Here is a 16,360-nt window from a genome sequence, read left to right as displayed (position 1 = left end):
TTTTCTTTTCTTTTCTTTCTTTTTTTTTCTTTTTTCTTTCTTTTTTTTTTTTTTTTTTTTATTTTTTATTTTTTATTTTTTTTTTTTTTTGGTTTTTCCAGACAGGGTTTCTCTGTGTAGCCCTGGCTGTCCTGGAACTCACTCTGTAGACCAGGCTGGCCTTGAACTCAGGCCAGCCTCTGCCTCCCAAGTGCTGGGATTAAAGGTGTGCACCACCACCACCCGGCCTGGAGCATAACTTTCATGTGTCACCATAGCTGGCTTCATCCATCTCAGTCTTCTAAGGTCACTCTGTACCCAGAATCCTGCCTGGAATGTGTGCAGAGGAAGAGATCAGGGTTCCAACAAATGGCGACTGGTTGCTAGGATACCAGGATGCTTGCTAAAGGGAAGTAGCTGTCAGAAGCCACTAGAAACTGTCCTTGGCTGGCTCCTTACATAGGAGCTTCTCACCGGCTGCCTCCCTCCACCCCCGATTTCACGGCATCTCTGTGAAGTAGGTTTCACATTGATTCATTTAACAGGTGGAGGTAAAAGCTCAGAGCTTTTGCTGGGACATTTATTTCTAGCAAAATGCTCAAGTAGATCATCATAGCACCCTATTCACTACAAGATATAATAATTTCCCTTTAAAACTCAGCAAAGGAGAAAGTGGGAGACAGGGGAGCCCTGAAACTCAGAAGTAAAATGAAACTGAAAGCCAGAGCAGCAGGTACACTCATGGTGACATGTTCACAGTAGAGCACTACTGCTCACACCACAGGGCAAACTGAAGAGCTAAGAGGCGTGCTCTAAAGCCTGTGCCTGCTGGAGCAAAAGGCATGGCACGAAGGCTCTTCTCAGTCTCAGAGCTGGGGGACAGAAGGGCCATCTGTGAGAGACAGCGCTTACACCACAAAGGCCCTGGTCTAATCTTGCATACCAGAGTACTAATGCCAAGCTAAGAACCCTACCTAAGAAGCCATCCTGAGTGAGTGGCATCCTGGTACAGCAGGCAGAAGTCACAAGAAACTGTGCTGGCAGAAGTTAATCAAGCATGTAAGATTCCCAGTGAGGGCAGGAAGTGGCTGTCCGCAGGCTGGGGTTAACAATTATGACATGCAAGAGGATTGCCACTCCCACGAACTTAATCCGACAGAAAGTATGCCATAAATAAGCTTTATATGACTATAGAAATAAACTGATATATAAAAAACCATGAGGATGGAACAATCTACCATCAGGGAAGAAAAAAGAGGAGACAGAGTTTGAAAAGTCCCAAAGAGACCATCTGCAAATCTCAAAGTATGGTCATTTAAACTAATGACCCGAGGGACAAATTAAACAGCAGACCAGACACAAATGAAGGGAAAATAAGTGAAGTGGGATAGAAGTCTGAGGAAATCTATCAGAATGGGACACAAATCAAAAGGCAGAAATGAAAGACTTGAAAGGCATGAAATAGGAGACAGCCCCTTAAGCTTTTATGGGTATCCTGAAGAAAGGGCTAAAGAGAAATAAAGGAACATTCCCAGTTTATAGGAGAAGTTTCCAGAACCCATGCAAAGCACAATCCTAAAATGCCTAAAGTATGGTGCATGGCTCACCGTAGAGCATGCGTGTTGTATCCCAAGCTGAAGACAGATTGTCTGTCTACAACTTTTCTAGACAATCTGTTTCACTGTTTTAAGACACCCAAATGGAAGCATCGTACCTGGCAATGTGGCAGATTCATGAGTCTAAAGAATGAAGCATCTTTCTTTGTCTGTCTCTCTGTCATTATGCAAGACTAAAGGTCTGGAGGCGGGTTTAGAGACATTAAGCAACTTGTACAGGGTCACACAACTCACAGGTGGAGGGGGCGTGGCCATCTGGCTGGAGAGAAATCGCCTTAAGTACCACACATTCAGCGCTTGTTAGGGTGTCCTATGTCTCTTCCCTCCACTTACAAAACTAGTTCCTGCCAGGATGACTCAAAGAACATTTCATACGTCAGAAAGAACTAAGTTCAAATCCTTCCTCGGCTTCTTTACAGAATACCTCTGTGACCGTCACTAAGTCAACTTTACCACTTCTGACCCCTGAACTGACAGTGTGACAGTGGCTCCCTCTCAGAATGGGTAGTAGCCAAGGTCACCATTGCTCATCCTAAAGTATTTAGCACAGTGCCCAGCCTGGCATCGATGTCATCTGTCAGCCTCATCAACCTAACACAGTTGTCGATGAGAAGCACCCCTCATCCTGGCTTACCTTCTCCAAGAACGGAGAGTAGACACCCCAACAGGCAACAGTCCCTCTCAGGTACCGCGAAGCAGTGTTTATAAAAAGGTAAAAGACTGGCTTCCAGGGACTCCTTTGGTGGTAAACAAGAGCAGGCAAGAGCTAATAAAATTTCAAATTAGCCATGACTTTTCACGGCCCTTCAATTGTGCTAGCTGATTTAATGGTCAACGTCCCCGCTCACTGGGATTCAATAATGGAGTGTCTCTGCAGAGTTATGGATGCAGCAGCTGAAGCTGTCATGCTAACATCAATAGCAGAATGCAAATAACCCTCTGCTTGGGCGTAATTATGTGTTTAAGCAACGTCTGATGGGGGCAGCAGAGAAGTGTGGGACGAGACCCGCTGTTGGCAGGAGATGATGGTGCTATCTGCAAGGGAGAAGACAAGCTACCCAAAATAATACTGAGGTGAGGGACACAGGTGGCTCTGCCAGGTAAATGGCGCCCCCGTTTTAGTGAACCATGTTCTAGGTTCAGGGTCAGAAAGGGAAACCACCCTTTATTAAGTACCCACTGTGTATCCCACACTGTTGGATTTGGGGATCTAGCGCCATACAGTTTACTGTGGGAAGGGAAACATACGTGACCCTTTTACTGTGCACATTAGAAACATAGGAAGCTGGCCAAGTAAAGTGGCTCCATGGATGAAAGAACTTGTCACCAACACTAACAACCTGAGCTTCATCCTTAGGACTCGCAGGGTGGAAGAGAAAACGCCCGTGGACGGTCACCTTAGCTCTACATGCACACTATGGTATACACACACACACACACACACAAACACATACCACATACACACCCACCCACCACACACACACACATACACACACACACACCACATACACACCCACCCACCACACACACACACATATACACACACACATACCACATACACAAACACACATACCACATATACACACACTTACCACACACACACATCACATACACACACACACATATACCACATACACAGACACACCACATACACACCCACCTACCGCATATACACACACACAAGAATATGTAGTAATTTTTTTTGGGGGGGATTTGGTTTTTTCGAGACATAGTTTCTCTGTATAGCCCTGGCAGTCCTGGAACTCACTCTGTAGACCAGGCTAGCCTCGAACTCAGAAATCCGCCTGCCTCTGCCTCCCAGAGTGCTGGGATTTTAGGCGTGCGCCACCACCGCCACCACCGCCACCACCACCACCACCACCACCACCACCACCACCACCACCACCACCCAGCAGTAATTTTTAAAAGAAAGAAAGATATAGGAAGCTGAGACCAGATGGTTTAAGTGACTTGTCCAAGGCCATACAGTGGGAAGATTCACAGCTGACATTTGGTCCCCAGTTGTCTAGCTCTGGAAACCAGACTCTGTCTCTGTGCTGCCTGGTAGAAGGCCACACACACACACACACACACACACACACTTGGGTACTATATAGGAGTGAGGGGAAGGATAGGGGAATATTGTCAGGAATGATTCTCCCTAATGTACTTAAGGGGGTGCTGGGATTTGGTCAACCAAGAAGCTCAGCCTTTGACTGTGGACATATCACAGAAGGGTAGATCAGAAGCGGCTCAGCCACTGAGAAGGTAAGGAGCTGAGGCTAGCCACTGTGTACACCATGCTCTGTGGATGCAGATTGCACACTATAAGTCCTGGAACCAGAAGTGAGGTGGATGTGCCACACTATTGGTGAGGACACTGGTACTCAGATTAAACTTGCAAAGTTGTCGATCAAAGGGGCCAATCTTACAGAGAGTGCTGAGATATGAACTTTGGTCTCCATGTCTAACGATCCTACCATCATATTATTTGATGAATATGGTTGACCGAAGATATTATTGCCTGGCTTTTATGGACTACCATTTTACGTTATCTCCTGCTTCACTTGTTAGTTGATTATTTGAGTTGTTGCTGCTGCTGTTGTTGTTGTTGTTGTTTGTTCATTTAACAGCCAGTTTTAAAATATGTCTACAAAGTGATAAGGGTACAACAGAAATGACCAAAACACATCTGTGGTCAGGGTAGTTAAAAGTTTTCCAGAGTCATACAGCTAGTAAGTAGTCAAGCCTAGATTTGAACCCAGGCACTGCACATCCCATCTCTGCCTGTAACACACACACAGATATGACTGTGGGTTTTTCCTGTCCCATATCATAGTCACTGTCTTCTAATGTCTGAGTTTGTTACTCTCCCTAAATTGTTATTTGGGAACTATGAAAGTACGTTGTAGTAATGAAGCCAAATATCTGTATTCTGAGTGTCTCTCTCTCTCTCTCTCTCTCTCTCTCTCTCTCTCTCTCTCTCTCTCTCTCTCCCTCCCTCCCTCCCTCTCTCTCTCTCTCTCTCTCTCTCTCTCTCTCTCTCTCTCTCTGTCCTGCATTTTTGAAAAGTTGGATGAACTGGAATAGTTTAGGATCCTGAAGAGATTTATCCATCCATGTGACAAAGAGAACGCCATGCAAATAACTCCCAGCAGGCAGGGTTGGGCCTCTGAAGAGCTGAGGGCAGTGCCTCAGGTCACATGATCCCACAGCTGAGGGAGATGCTACAGTTACAGGGTTCTTAGCATCCTTCCTTCCTCCTCACTCCAGAGTTGGGTGTCCACCAGGTCTTGAGCTTTACCTACTAGGTGTCTCACAAAACCTTCTACTGCTCATCTACTGCTCGGTTCTCCATTATAGGCTGCTTGGGCTTGGTTCTCTATTATAGGCTGCTTGAGCTCGGTTCTCCATTATAGGCTGCGCTGACCCAAGCTGCTCTGTTTTTTTATATATGCAACCTCAGCACCACCATCCTTCCTGTGGGGCCTGTGAGTTTTAACAGTGCACCTCAGATGAAGTCACCTTCCATCTCCAGACTTTAGGGGTACCTATAGTCTGAGGGTAAAATTCCAGCTCACTAGCATAGACTACCTGGCTCAACACAGCCGCCTCAGCCAACACAGCAGCCTCGTCCACTGCTGCTCCCCGAACACCAGCACTTTAGCTTAGCATCTCTGAGGTTCACACATCCTCTCTCCTCCGAGATTTCCCATCAACTCTTCCTACTGTCTCTTCAGAAGAGGAGCGAATGTACACACCACATGCTTATCTGTATCACCTATTACACTGAGAGGCTGGAGCACGATCTGAGGTACCTGGATCTCCTTGTGCCCGGAAAAAGCTAGGCTTATGTCTGCACTTAAAGTTGGCTAGTGAGAGAAAGACAGGCGACCATGGCTGATGGGAAATAGCTGTGTAAACGACATGCTCTGTTGCCCTGTAGATGCCTTGGTGGACTGCATGGACCCTGACTGCTGCCTCCAGCCCCTCTGTCATGTCAACCCGCTGTGTCTAGGCTCTCCTGACCCTCTGGACATCATCCAAGAGACACAGGCCCCTGTGTCCCAGCAGAGCCTGCAATCCTTCTATGACCGAATCAAGTTCCTCGTGGGCAGGGACAGCACACATGTCATCCCTGGGGAGAACCCCTTTGACGGAGGGTAAGTCCATGGAGATTGGGTCTAGGGGCTGCTCTAGGAGGGAGATTGCGTCCATTCTGAGTGTGAGGCGATTGAGAGGGTGGGTGGGTCTCAGAGGTTCTAACAGGTTTGCAAGAGAGGCGAAGAAGCAGCCTCCAGTACCCATTCTGACAAAACTGCTGTCCAAGGCCTTCTGAATTATTACGAGCATAGCTGTACCACTCCCACTGAGTGATAGATGGAGAGAGTGAAAAACCAAAGGTCTGAGGGGAACCATGGATCAATACGCACTCCGCAGTCAGCTCTTTCTGATCCTATGGTCTCCACATGAGCAGACGGGCTTTGACACTGTTTGCCCTCAGAGCTGATAGAAGGCCTTACTAACCTGGAGGCTGGGACCGTTGCTGCACTGCAGGCCACATGTCCATGCATTTCTTTCTTTGACAGTTGTGTCATGCATTGGACATCTTCACACTGAGACACACTCTGTGCCAGGTCCAGTGCTAAGATAACAGAAATGAGTAGATCACACTGTCTGCCGAGTGCTTACTTACGGTCTACTGGGGTAGAAAATGAATACAGTTATAATGTGCTTGGCCAATATAGGTGGCAAGGGTCCTAAGGGACACAGAGGAGGTGCTCTTGGGCAGGTGAATCTAGGACTTAGGAGAACAAGTCTTAAAAATGAGAGCCAGTTAGGTAGGCAAATGAAAGAGGAGAGGCTAACAGGAAAGAGGAAACAGTTCACATAAAAACATGACGCATGGAGGGATCCTGGAGCCATCAAAAGATGGCACTGTGTTCCCTGCTCCCCAGGTCAGGGTACTGAACTAACACAGTAGCCAGAAAGAAATATTTATAATAGTTTCTCTGGGATATCTTCCAATACAGTGATGTATTATGTGTGCATATCTTCACCATGAATCAGCACAGTGAATGTGGAAGTCACCAATCATGTGCCTCAATGTTTAGGACTTCTGTGCCAAGGGGTCTCTAACCTGAGGGGAAATGGGAAGTGATGGAGACTGTGGGAATGAGCAATCAGCGGGGCTTGGGTGGAGACCTGTGTGAGGATGGAGAGAGAGGTCTCCTGTGTGGATGCTTGGGTGGAAACCTGTGTGAGGATGGAGAGAGAGGTCTCCTGCGTGGATACTTGGGTGGATGGTGCTGTTATCTGACACCAAGATGAGGATCTAAAGCAGAGCCAGGAGGAAGCTGATGGCTTCCTCTTGAGCATGGAAAGGGGAAGGTAGTGAGGCTCCCCGGAGGAAGTGTCTTCTGCCTGTTGAAAGTCACCCTGAAGCTCTTGATTTGGGAGGCTTCTACATCAGGCAGAATGGGAACCAGTTGCCTCACAGTGCTCCAGGAGCAGGGGTAAGAGTGGAGACTGAAATCCCGTGGGGCCATGCAGGATTCCTCCCACTGTGCCGCGTAAGGTGGCTCCTGTGGTCCCAGGTGTAAGCGGAAGCACCAAGAAGGCCTCCCCTCTGTGCGTGATGGAGCTTGGGTACAGCCTCATAACTAACCGCAGAGCCCACCCATGCTGCCCTAGCAGTCCTGTCAGAGAGCACAGGAAGGATATGGGGAGATGAAAGGGAAGAAGCATTCTGCACCCAGAGAGGGTCAGACATGGATGGAGTATCATCCAGCAGGCCACCCCTTCAGAGATGTGGGGGTTGGTGCTGGAGAGACGGCTCATTCTGTAAAATATTTTCTGCAGAAGCATGAGGGCCTGAGTTCTCTCTCTCTCTCTCTCTCTCTCTCTCTCTCTCTCTCTCTCTCACACACACACACACACACACACACACACCCCAGAACCCACATAAAACCACAGAACCCCTCTGCAGGGTACAGAGTAACACGGCTAAAACTGAAGTTCTGAAGTTCTGAGGGAACAGAGCCAGGCAGGAACCCAGAGCTTGCCCGCCAGCACTCTAGCTGAAATGGCAAACTCCAGGTCCAATGACAGACAGACCCTCTCTGGAAAAATAAGGCAGAGAGCTGTAGAAGAAGACACACAACTTAACTTCTCACCACTCCCCAGCCCCCCCCCCCCACACATACAAAGGTTTGTGGGTACATTAGAGGACACACTCTTCAACACACCCCAAAAGGGATGGGATGGCTTTCCTACAAGCACAAGTCCAGTCACTAGCAAGAGTAAGGGGTAAAAGTGGCATTTTTTATTTATTTTTATTTTTTTGGCCAGAAATGCTGCTTTTGTTCCTAAGCAGGAAGCTGCTGCTGTCTTGTTCAGCTGGGTCGTTTTGTGTGTGTGCATGTAGCCCTTCCCCTGGCATGAGCTCTTCTAATCAACTGCAGATATAAGTAATATTCGTACCAGGGAAAACCTTACTTGCTCAGCCTTTCATGACCGACCCATATGGCATCTGATGAGGGCTACAGCTTGTCAGTTGCCTGTAGCTGTTCTGTTTAGGGAGTGCCCTGTTTATGCCAGCCTGCTACGTGCCAGCAGGAACATGTCTCCTGGGTGTCCTCCTGGTTACATGCCGGGCCTGTTGCTTAAGCTCTGTGAGATACTGTAGGACCTCCACTGGGTTCTCCGCATTGTCTCTCTCATATAGAATGCTCACACAGACTTGAGAAGCCTGTGCTAGGGGAACATGCAAAACCAATCAATCTCTACTTCAGCTCTCGGCTCTGTCACCCCTGTGTACATGGATCTAATGAAGGACTAAAGGACACAAATCGTGCCAGGATCTGCCAGCCCTCTAACCTGGGTGTTCCAGGAGAGTCTTGCATCTCACTCATTAGAGCATTCAGTAGCTGCTCAAGGAATGTGTGTGGACATAAAATGCCTAAGGGATGAAGAAATAAAAGGGAGAGAGGAAGAGAGAGAAGGAAGAAAGTATGGAAGGATGGAGTGGGCAGATGGACACATTCTATTTTTTATTTAGTTTTGTACTGAGGATTCAGGTTCCAGCAGGGTTAGATCACCTGACAGACATCAAACTGGAGCGGAAGCCAGAGAAGACAGCTCGCACGTTCTTGTTTATACATCTGTTCCCTTCAGTTAAATTTCATACACTCCAAAGGCAGAGGCTATTCATCCCTTCACACCGTGACACCTCGGGAAGGGCCTCTAATGGGACATTTGTTCTACAAACGAATAGATAATGGAAGGCTCTAAGATGTTAGTATGGAATCGCTGTCTCCTGACATTCTCCCGAGTCATGATGCCCCTGCTCCCTACTCATCTAGATGCAGAAGAAATAGCCATCAATCACCATAGATTTCCCAAACGTCCCTCTGTAAAATAAGCCCAGGTGACCAGTCTTCAGAAACACCAAGCAGCAGATGCCTCAAGTTGGTATAGAAGTAAAACCCTTCCTTCTTGGTGCCACTGGGGTGAAGTGGAGTCCGCCTCCCACCTGGACTTGTTGCTTTCTCTCCTCTTGCATGGGAGGTTTTGTAAATGTAATGGGAAAGCCCAGAGTTTCCTTTCTGGCTATACCATAAGCCATGCATACATGAAATAGAGTAAACATTTCATAGTAGCCATAGAAAAGATTAAAATAAAAGATTTATACCTGGCAGGAAATTTTGTATAGAGATGGTAGGTTTATCATCAAATTAGCACACGCCTTGCAATCAGACAGACCTAGCCTGAAGGGCAGATGCATCTTTCCCCTGCTATATGACCTTACAGGGGGTGAGGAGTGGGGAGGACGGGGAGGGGGGCTCAGAACTTAAGCTTTCAGAGGTACAGTCTCATCATCTGAGAGACTGAGTGAATATTACCTAACGGTGAGGTAATGGAGACGGTGGCGTTAAGAGCTGCCACCTCTACCTCCTTAACCAGAAGCAAAGCTTGAGAATCAGCTGCCCTCCAGAAAAGCCCGGTAGACATACAGAGAGAAATGGCTTTCGAGTCTCAATCACTATCTGAGGATATGAAAAGGCCATATTCTTGCCATCCAGCTGACATTGGGATCCTTGTCCGTGAGGAATCCAGTGACATCAGGGTGCAGCTGATGATAGGCAGGCCTGCCTCAGTACCCCATGGGTAACTGCAATAAACCTGCATGGAACCCATATCCTGACATCCTGTATGCTGTACCACAAGGTCTATAGTTCGTCTAGGATCACATTTAACAGCTTCCAAGATGCAGACTGTCACCCCACAGTGCCTCTGAGTCCCATAGGGACAGTGGTCCTCAGTGCTCTGCACACTCACAGCCACATGTCAGGCGGAAAGGGGATTCACTGTGAGGATTCAAAATCACTACTTGGAACTGGCTGCACTCCCATGAGTGACAGATGCAAAGAAGCCACTCTCATAGGCCAAGCCTCTCCTCAGTGGCTACCCAAGGCCTGGTGTGAAGAAATCAGGGGAGTCTGCAAAGGATATATAACTCAAGAAGCTGTGTGATAGGAGACACATTCTTCAGCTATTTGAGTGTAGGTCAAGAATACATGTGAGTACCCTATCTGGTACCAGAAGTAATGGAAGAGGCTGGGGTGAGTCCAGCTCCTCAGGAAGCAGGGCCCCATGGGGGAAAACGCAGTGGTGGTTAGATTGCTGAAGCAGAAGCTCTTCAGAGAAGAATGAAGAACAGGTTAGGCCTTCACCAGCCATCCTGTTAAAGTTAGTTAGTGATGTGTCAACAGATAACTAAAAGAACACCTTAAAGGCAGGAGAGATTTGTTTTGGCTCAAGGTTCTGAGGTGTCAGTCCATGGATGACAGACTCCATTGTAGAGGGTCTGTAGAGAGGCAGAACATCAGGGTGCAAGAGAGTGTGACAGAGCAAAGCTGTTTGCCTCTTAGTAACCAGGAAGTAGAGAGACTCGGGAAGGGACTTGGGACAATGGCCCTGAGAACATGCTCTTCAGTGAATTGCTTTCTCTAGCTAGAGCCCTGTGTCCTGCAGTTTTCACCATCCCAATAATGTAGAAATTATTATGATTCCATCAGTGGATCCAGCCATCAATTAAGTCAGAGTCCTTGTGATCCAGTCACCTCTTATTGAGTGATTCCAACCAGCTAAGTCCACCAGCTAAGGACTGAGTCTTTGGCACATGTTTCTTTTAGGAAACACCTCCTATCCAAACCATAACACCATTCACCCATATCCCAGAACCCAACACAATGCCTGGCTAAACCACATATTCAGCAATAGGTTTAACCGAGACAGAGATTCTGATGCTCTTACACTGCAAGTGTTATGACCTCATAAAGTGATAGAGCTATGAATAACCTTGGGGGATCCTAAAGTGGGGATAGACACAAGTCTGGGTGTCACCATCACCAGATTAGGTAGCTTAAATTCCATTGTTCTCTCTAACCAGGATACCAGGAACAACATGCCCTTACCTGTTGTCATAGGCAAAGATGATGAGCGGTACTTGCTATTGAGACTTGAGTGAGAGGAAAGGGGCCATTGAGGTTGTCAATGAAAGAAGGGTCTCCAGCCTTCCAAACAGAAAGGAAAGAGAATAAGACACAGACCATGGAGCCCGGGAATCAGGCAGCTGAGAAAAGGGTGGCAGCCCAAATATCTCCCAGAAACCCCCAAGGCAGAGCAATTTCCTCTCCTGGCCATGCAGACTTCTGAGCAAGACTAGGAAGGTGGAGAAACTACGTGTAGGGTAGTTACTTCTTACAATGCTAAGCAAGTTGAAAGATTACAGGAAGATGCATTGACAAAATGGCCACCCAGATGTGTGCTGAAAGGCTCAGCTATGTGAATGTAGGTCAAGAATACATGTGAGGACCGTGGCTAGGTCTGAGAAATGATATGACTTTGACAGGTCTTGCTGGCTGTCAGCTCATTCAGTCAGCAAAAAGCTGTGGATAAGATGTTAGAAGACTCAGCCGATAGGACATGCTGAGCACAGAGGAAAACACCTGAAATGGTATGCATGAAGCCGTATGAATGTGTGCACGTGTGTACATGACAGTGTGGGTGTGTCAGAGTATGAGGAAGTGTGAGTGTGTATGAAATGTATATGCTTGCGTGAGTTTGTGGATGTGTGTGTGGATGTGTGTGTGTGTGTGTGTGTGTGTGTGTGTGTGTGTGTGTGCTGTTAGGAAAACTGTATTACTTCCTGTGGATTTCAGTCACACAGGAGTGAGAAATGCATGCTAGATTGAGGAACCAAGATGGGGGAACAGCCTGAGTTTCCAGGTTCCTCAGAAAACAGAGGATTTTAATGGAACTGGGAGATAACTAGGGTGATATTCTTGAGGAGGTGTGCTCTAATGTTTGAGGTCAAGAGGGGCTTACCAAGTCAAGTAAAGGAACATGGTTAGCACCAAGGGCCTGCAGGGGAAGGAGACACAGGGTGAGGGAGACCAGAGAGGGGAGTAAGGGCAGGGACCCAGAAAGGTCCTGAACTACATTCAAGCACTGTGTCTGAGTCAAGACTCAAGAGCAGCTCTGAACAGAGAGGGGTAACAACCACCATGTCTCTTAAGCCCTCGGAATTCCCATTAAGCCTTTAAGTGGAACCCAACTTTTTCACAAGTTTTAAATATGAGAGTTCACAAAAGGGTAAGGTAATGAGAAAACAGAAATGGTCATACATGTGACATCATATGAGGATTTACCAAGCATAAACCCTCATACCCAAGAGTTGGTGCCACGGACGCACAGATGGGCATTCACTCCCCATCCCACACTCTTGCCTCCACTTCTGTCCCTAGGCCTCACACAACCAACTAAGACCCTCAAAGAGGCTGAGCAGTGAGGATCTTCTAATGAACTTCAGATAAACAGCAGCTTCCTGACAGCTGGCCTCTGCGTGGATTTATTATTGAATTACACTCCTGCACTTTCAAAACAAGCTGAGCTGACAGGCTACCCCATCAGTTACCAAAAAGGGTGGGGGAGTAAGGAAAGAAAGACATTGATAAATTACCTACTGGAAGATGGAAAAAGATAAAGATCCTGCTTCCTCCAAAATGTCAGCCGTAATATATTATTCATGTTGGTTTTTTAAAATCCCTCCCCACATTGAAATGAATGTTTATGATGATAAAGCAACAAGGTGGATTCAATTGAGGATGCAGGCAGTGATGTCTCCCATCATCCTGATGAGCAGCTAACAACTCCTCCTCGGCCACTTGATCATCCCTTTATTGATTTCAAAAGGAATTACCATCTCCGTGTGCTTTGCCGCTTAAGCCTGCCCCTCCTTGTCCATCACAGGAAGCATTAGCACAGGAAGCTATAGTGATGCAGAGACAATCTAGTGCGTAGAGAGAGGGGACCTAAATCAAGGTCTTGGGCAAGTGAAACAAGTGACCTTGGACAGAGGAGACTCACTCTTCTCTGTATCGTGAAGTTTCTAATTGCCACTGGGCTGTTTCAAAGAGTCAATGAGATAAAATACCCAGAAACTTGTATACAGAAATAACACAAAACATTCATCAATGGTGTGTTCCTTGTCAGGCATTGTTAGGAATACTTTCCATAAGTAATGATGGGTTTAGGTCTCCACCCCTAGCTCCCAAAACAGCGCTCCTGTTTTAGAACTTAAAGAACCAAGGCACAGCCCAGTCACTAGGCCAAAGGTCATAGACTTATAACTAGTAGAGGCATCATGCATGTCCCAACTTTAGCATCTCCATTTCAGAAATCTCTACCCTCTACATCTCCAGTTGGCTCGAACCATCTCTTTAATGCCACACTACATAGCACAACACACAAAGAGGCTTCACGCTACAGAGCACTGGCTCAGAGCAGCCTGGTCTGGGCCGGGAGCCCAGCCTCCTCCAAAAGCAGTATGACTGTAGACACATCTCTTACAGTCTTTGGATAAATTGTGGTTGGTGCTGAAAAAAAAAATCTCATCCAATCAACAGGAGCTCACAGAAGACAGTTTAAGGTTTTGTACAAGTCAGGCTTATAAATGCACTTAAAGCACCTTGTGCAGTGAGGTGATTTACATAACCATCAGCAGCACGGAACCACAAATACTATAAGGCAGGGGTTGGGTTGGGGGGGGGGGGAAACGTGCACTTAGAATTTGTTACCTAGATCTCTAATGATTTCTCCGATACCCTGAATGCTCGCTGTTTTCATTAAATAACCAAAAAGGAAAGAAGTTGCAGGCTCTCTCCCTTCACTTAGCATTTCCTTTACCTGTTTATACACTATACCTCAAACAGTAAACTTAAAGCCTAATGATTTCTGGCATTTTTGTTAATTTTTATTTTTTAAACAATATACATAAGCAGCAGCCAAGTGAACTATCCGGGGGCAGGAATTCCCCACCTTGGGAAGAAGTTTCAGCTCTCAGCCTGGGGTCTCTAACCACATCTCTGTCAAGATCATGTGGCTTAGGGGGTCTCTGACACCACCTCACCTTCTGTAAGAGAAGCATCTCATATCCTGATTCAGTAAATAATTTATTAAGAGTTTATGCTACGGCAAGCATTCAGATTCTAGAACAAACAGCCCCTTAGACAATGTTTTCCTTCGCCTACAAAAATGAGCATCAGCCTTGCCCAGTGCTGGGACCAGAGCTTGAGGGAAATGTGGCGTGTCCCACCTATGTGGAATGAGTCCACTTTGAGAATAAGATTGTCTTAATTGTGTGTTTAATTTTCTACAGAAGTATCCCTGAGGGGCAGGAATGGTGGCCACTGCTTGGTAAATGCTGTGGCTGACTCTGAAAGGTGAGCAGGCAGATTTCTAGTACACAGGGTCAGTGGGAGACAGCAAGAGTAGCTCAGAGGCAAGAGCGTGCATGCTGTGAACCTCATTAAGACTCCAAAGCCCCCTGGTCTGACTACTGCTTGAACTGTTTGCATAGTGCCAGGCAAAAACAATCAGACCTCTCTGAAAAAACACACACACACACACAACTTGCAACTCTTGAGCATTACATTGGATTCTGTTTTACACCAGATTGGGGAAAACCTAAGGACAGTTAATGGATGAGGGAATGGAGGGTCAGAGGCAGGTGGCTGTCCAGAATCACCTAGTTCCCAGAGTCAGAACAAGGAACCATGACTTCCCAACCACAGTTCTTTCTGCTGTTTTCCATGAGTGGCAGTCAAGGATCTGCTTGCTTCTGTTCTGAGGGAGGGCTGGGTAGCAATCCATCTGTTGTCGACCCGGTAGACTCTTCCCCTTCCCAAGCCTGGCCTCTGGCCTCAGGAAGCAATCAGGCAGATCTTCTAGCACCAGCAAGGGCACCTTGTTCAGGCTGAGTGTATAGTTGAGGTGGTGCCAGCTTGTGTGACACCACCCCAGCTGGCCTGGCAGGAGCACTGCCTCCTGGCAGGGTTCACCCAGCCTAATTGCTTGTTTTGTGTCCCAGCTGCCTGACATATGCTAATTCCATGTGTTGACACTCTGATAACAGGGACAGACACACTAAGGCATTTCAAAATGGCTTTTGTGAGCTCTAGTAAGTAATCAAGAACTGGGATTTATATACCTCAGTAACTCTGGCAGCCAGCACAGAGCCCGACTCACCGGAGGTACCTGGGATTCTTGCAACTGTAGACATGTAACACAGCAGTCACGGTAAAGGTTCATAAGTGAGAACTAAGCTTAGCCAATTATGTTCATCTCTGGGTGACCTTGAGCAATTATTTTTCTCCCTGGGTTTCAAGTTCTTGGTCAGCCGCAGCCCCAGCTTTCTGTACCTACTAGAAGTGAGTCACAGCCCCAGGCATGTGAGATGGCTTTGTAACTGTGAACGGTGTAATTGTGGGACCATCAAAGTCACGGAGAGATGCTTTTAAGTATAGAGAAGCCCAGAGGAAAGGGTGATTAATTGTACCAGGAAGAGTTGGTGACAGCTTTCCAGAAGTGTTGACAGTGGGAGTCATTCTAAGGATGACTAGAAAATAATACCTCCACTCTCTGTTATCCCAAGAAAGCGACCAAGGAGAAAATAAGAGGCATTGTCCTGGTTTGTTTTCAGTTGCTGTTATAAAATACTGTGACCAAATGGAGGAAAGGGCTTATTCAGTTTACATGTCCTGATCACAGTCTAACATGAGTGGTTTGAGGGCAGGATTCATGCCAGGAACCTCGAGGCAGGAACTGAAGCAGAGACCATGAAGGAATGCTGCTTACTTGCTTGCTCTCCATGGCTTGCTCAACTTGCTTTCTTATACAACCCAAGATCACCTGCCTGCAGTGGTCTGGGCCCTCCCGCATCAACCATTAATGGTGAAAATGCCCTCACAGACTAGGCCTATGGAGCCAATCTGATGGAGGCATAGTTTCTATTGAAATTTTGTCTTCCAATATGGCCCCAGTTCATATCCAATTGAAAAAAATACCTAGCGCATCATCATACATACGTATAGGACTGTGCTATAGAGAAAACCCCCATAGGGTGACTATGATTCTCACTCCTGGTCAGTAGTTCTTTCCCTAACACTACGCCTGACCTTTAGTATGATGTCATTGCCCCAGGGGAATGTAAACACTAGCTCTTTTGAGCTCATTAGGACTGATGATTAAATCTTTAGAAATTTGGTAACCTGGTTGCTAAACAGCAAAAGCTTTTCTTTCAGAGAACCCTGGTTTGATTCTCAGTACCCACTTGATGGCTTACGACAGTCTATAACTCTAGTCCCAAGGGATCCTATGCCCTCTCCTGACCTCCATGCGCACCAGGCATGCATGTGGTA

General features: G+C 46.9%; 1 protein-coding gene across 1 annotated transcript in view; it reads left to right on the top strand.

Moving 5' to 3' along the window:
- Positions 1 to 16,360, top strand: part of Tenm4 (teneurin transmembrane protein 4) — a 561,145-nt gene that overhangs the window by 474,763 nt on the left and 70,022 nt on the right. The window contains 1 exon segment of the mRNA XM_052158525.1: positions 5,542 to 5,758. Coding sequence (XP_052014485.1) covers positions 5,542 to 5,758 — 217 coding nt within the window.

Source organism: Apodemus sylvaticus, chromosome 1 (assembly GCF_947179515.1).
Source record: "Apodemus sylvaticus chromosome 1, mApoSyl1.1, whole genome shotgun sequence".
NCBI lineage: Eukaryota > Metazoa > Chordata > Mammalia > Rodentia > Muridae > Apodemus > Apodemus sylvaticus.
This window is presented reverse-complemented; position numbering and strand designations above follow the sequence as displayed.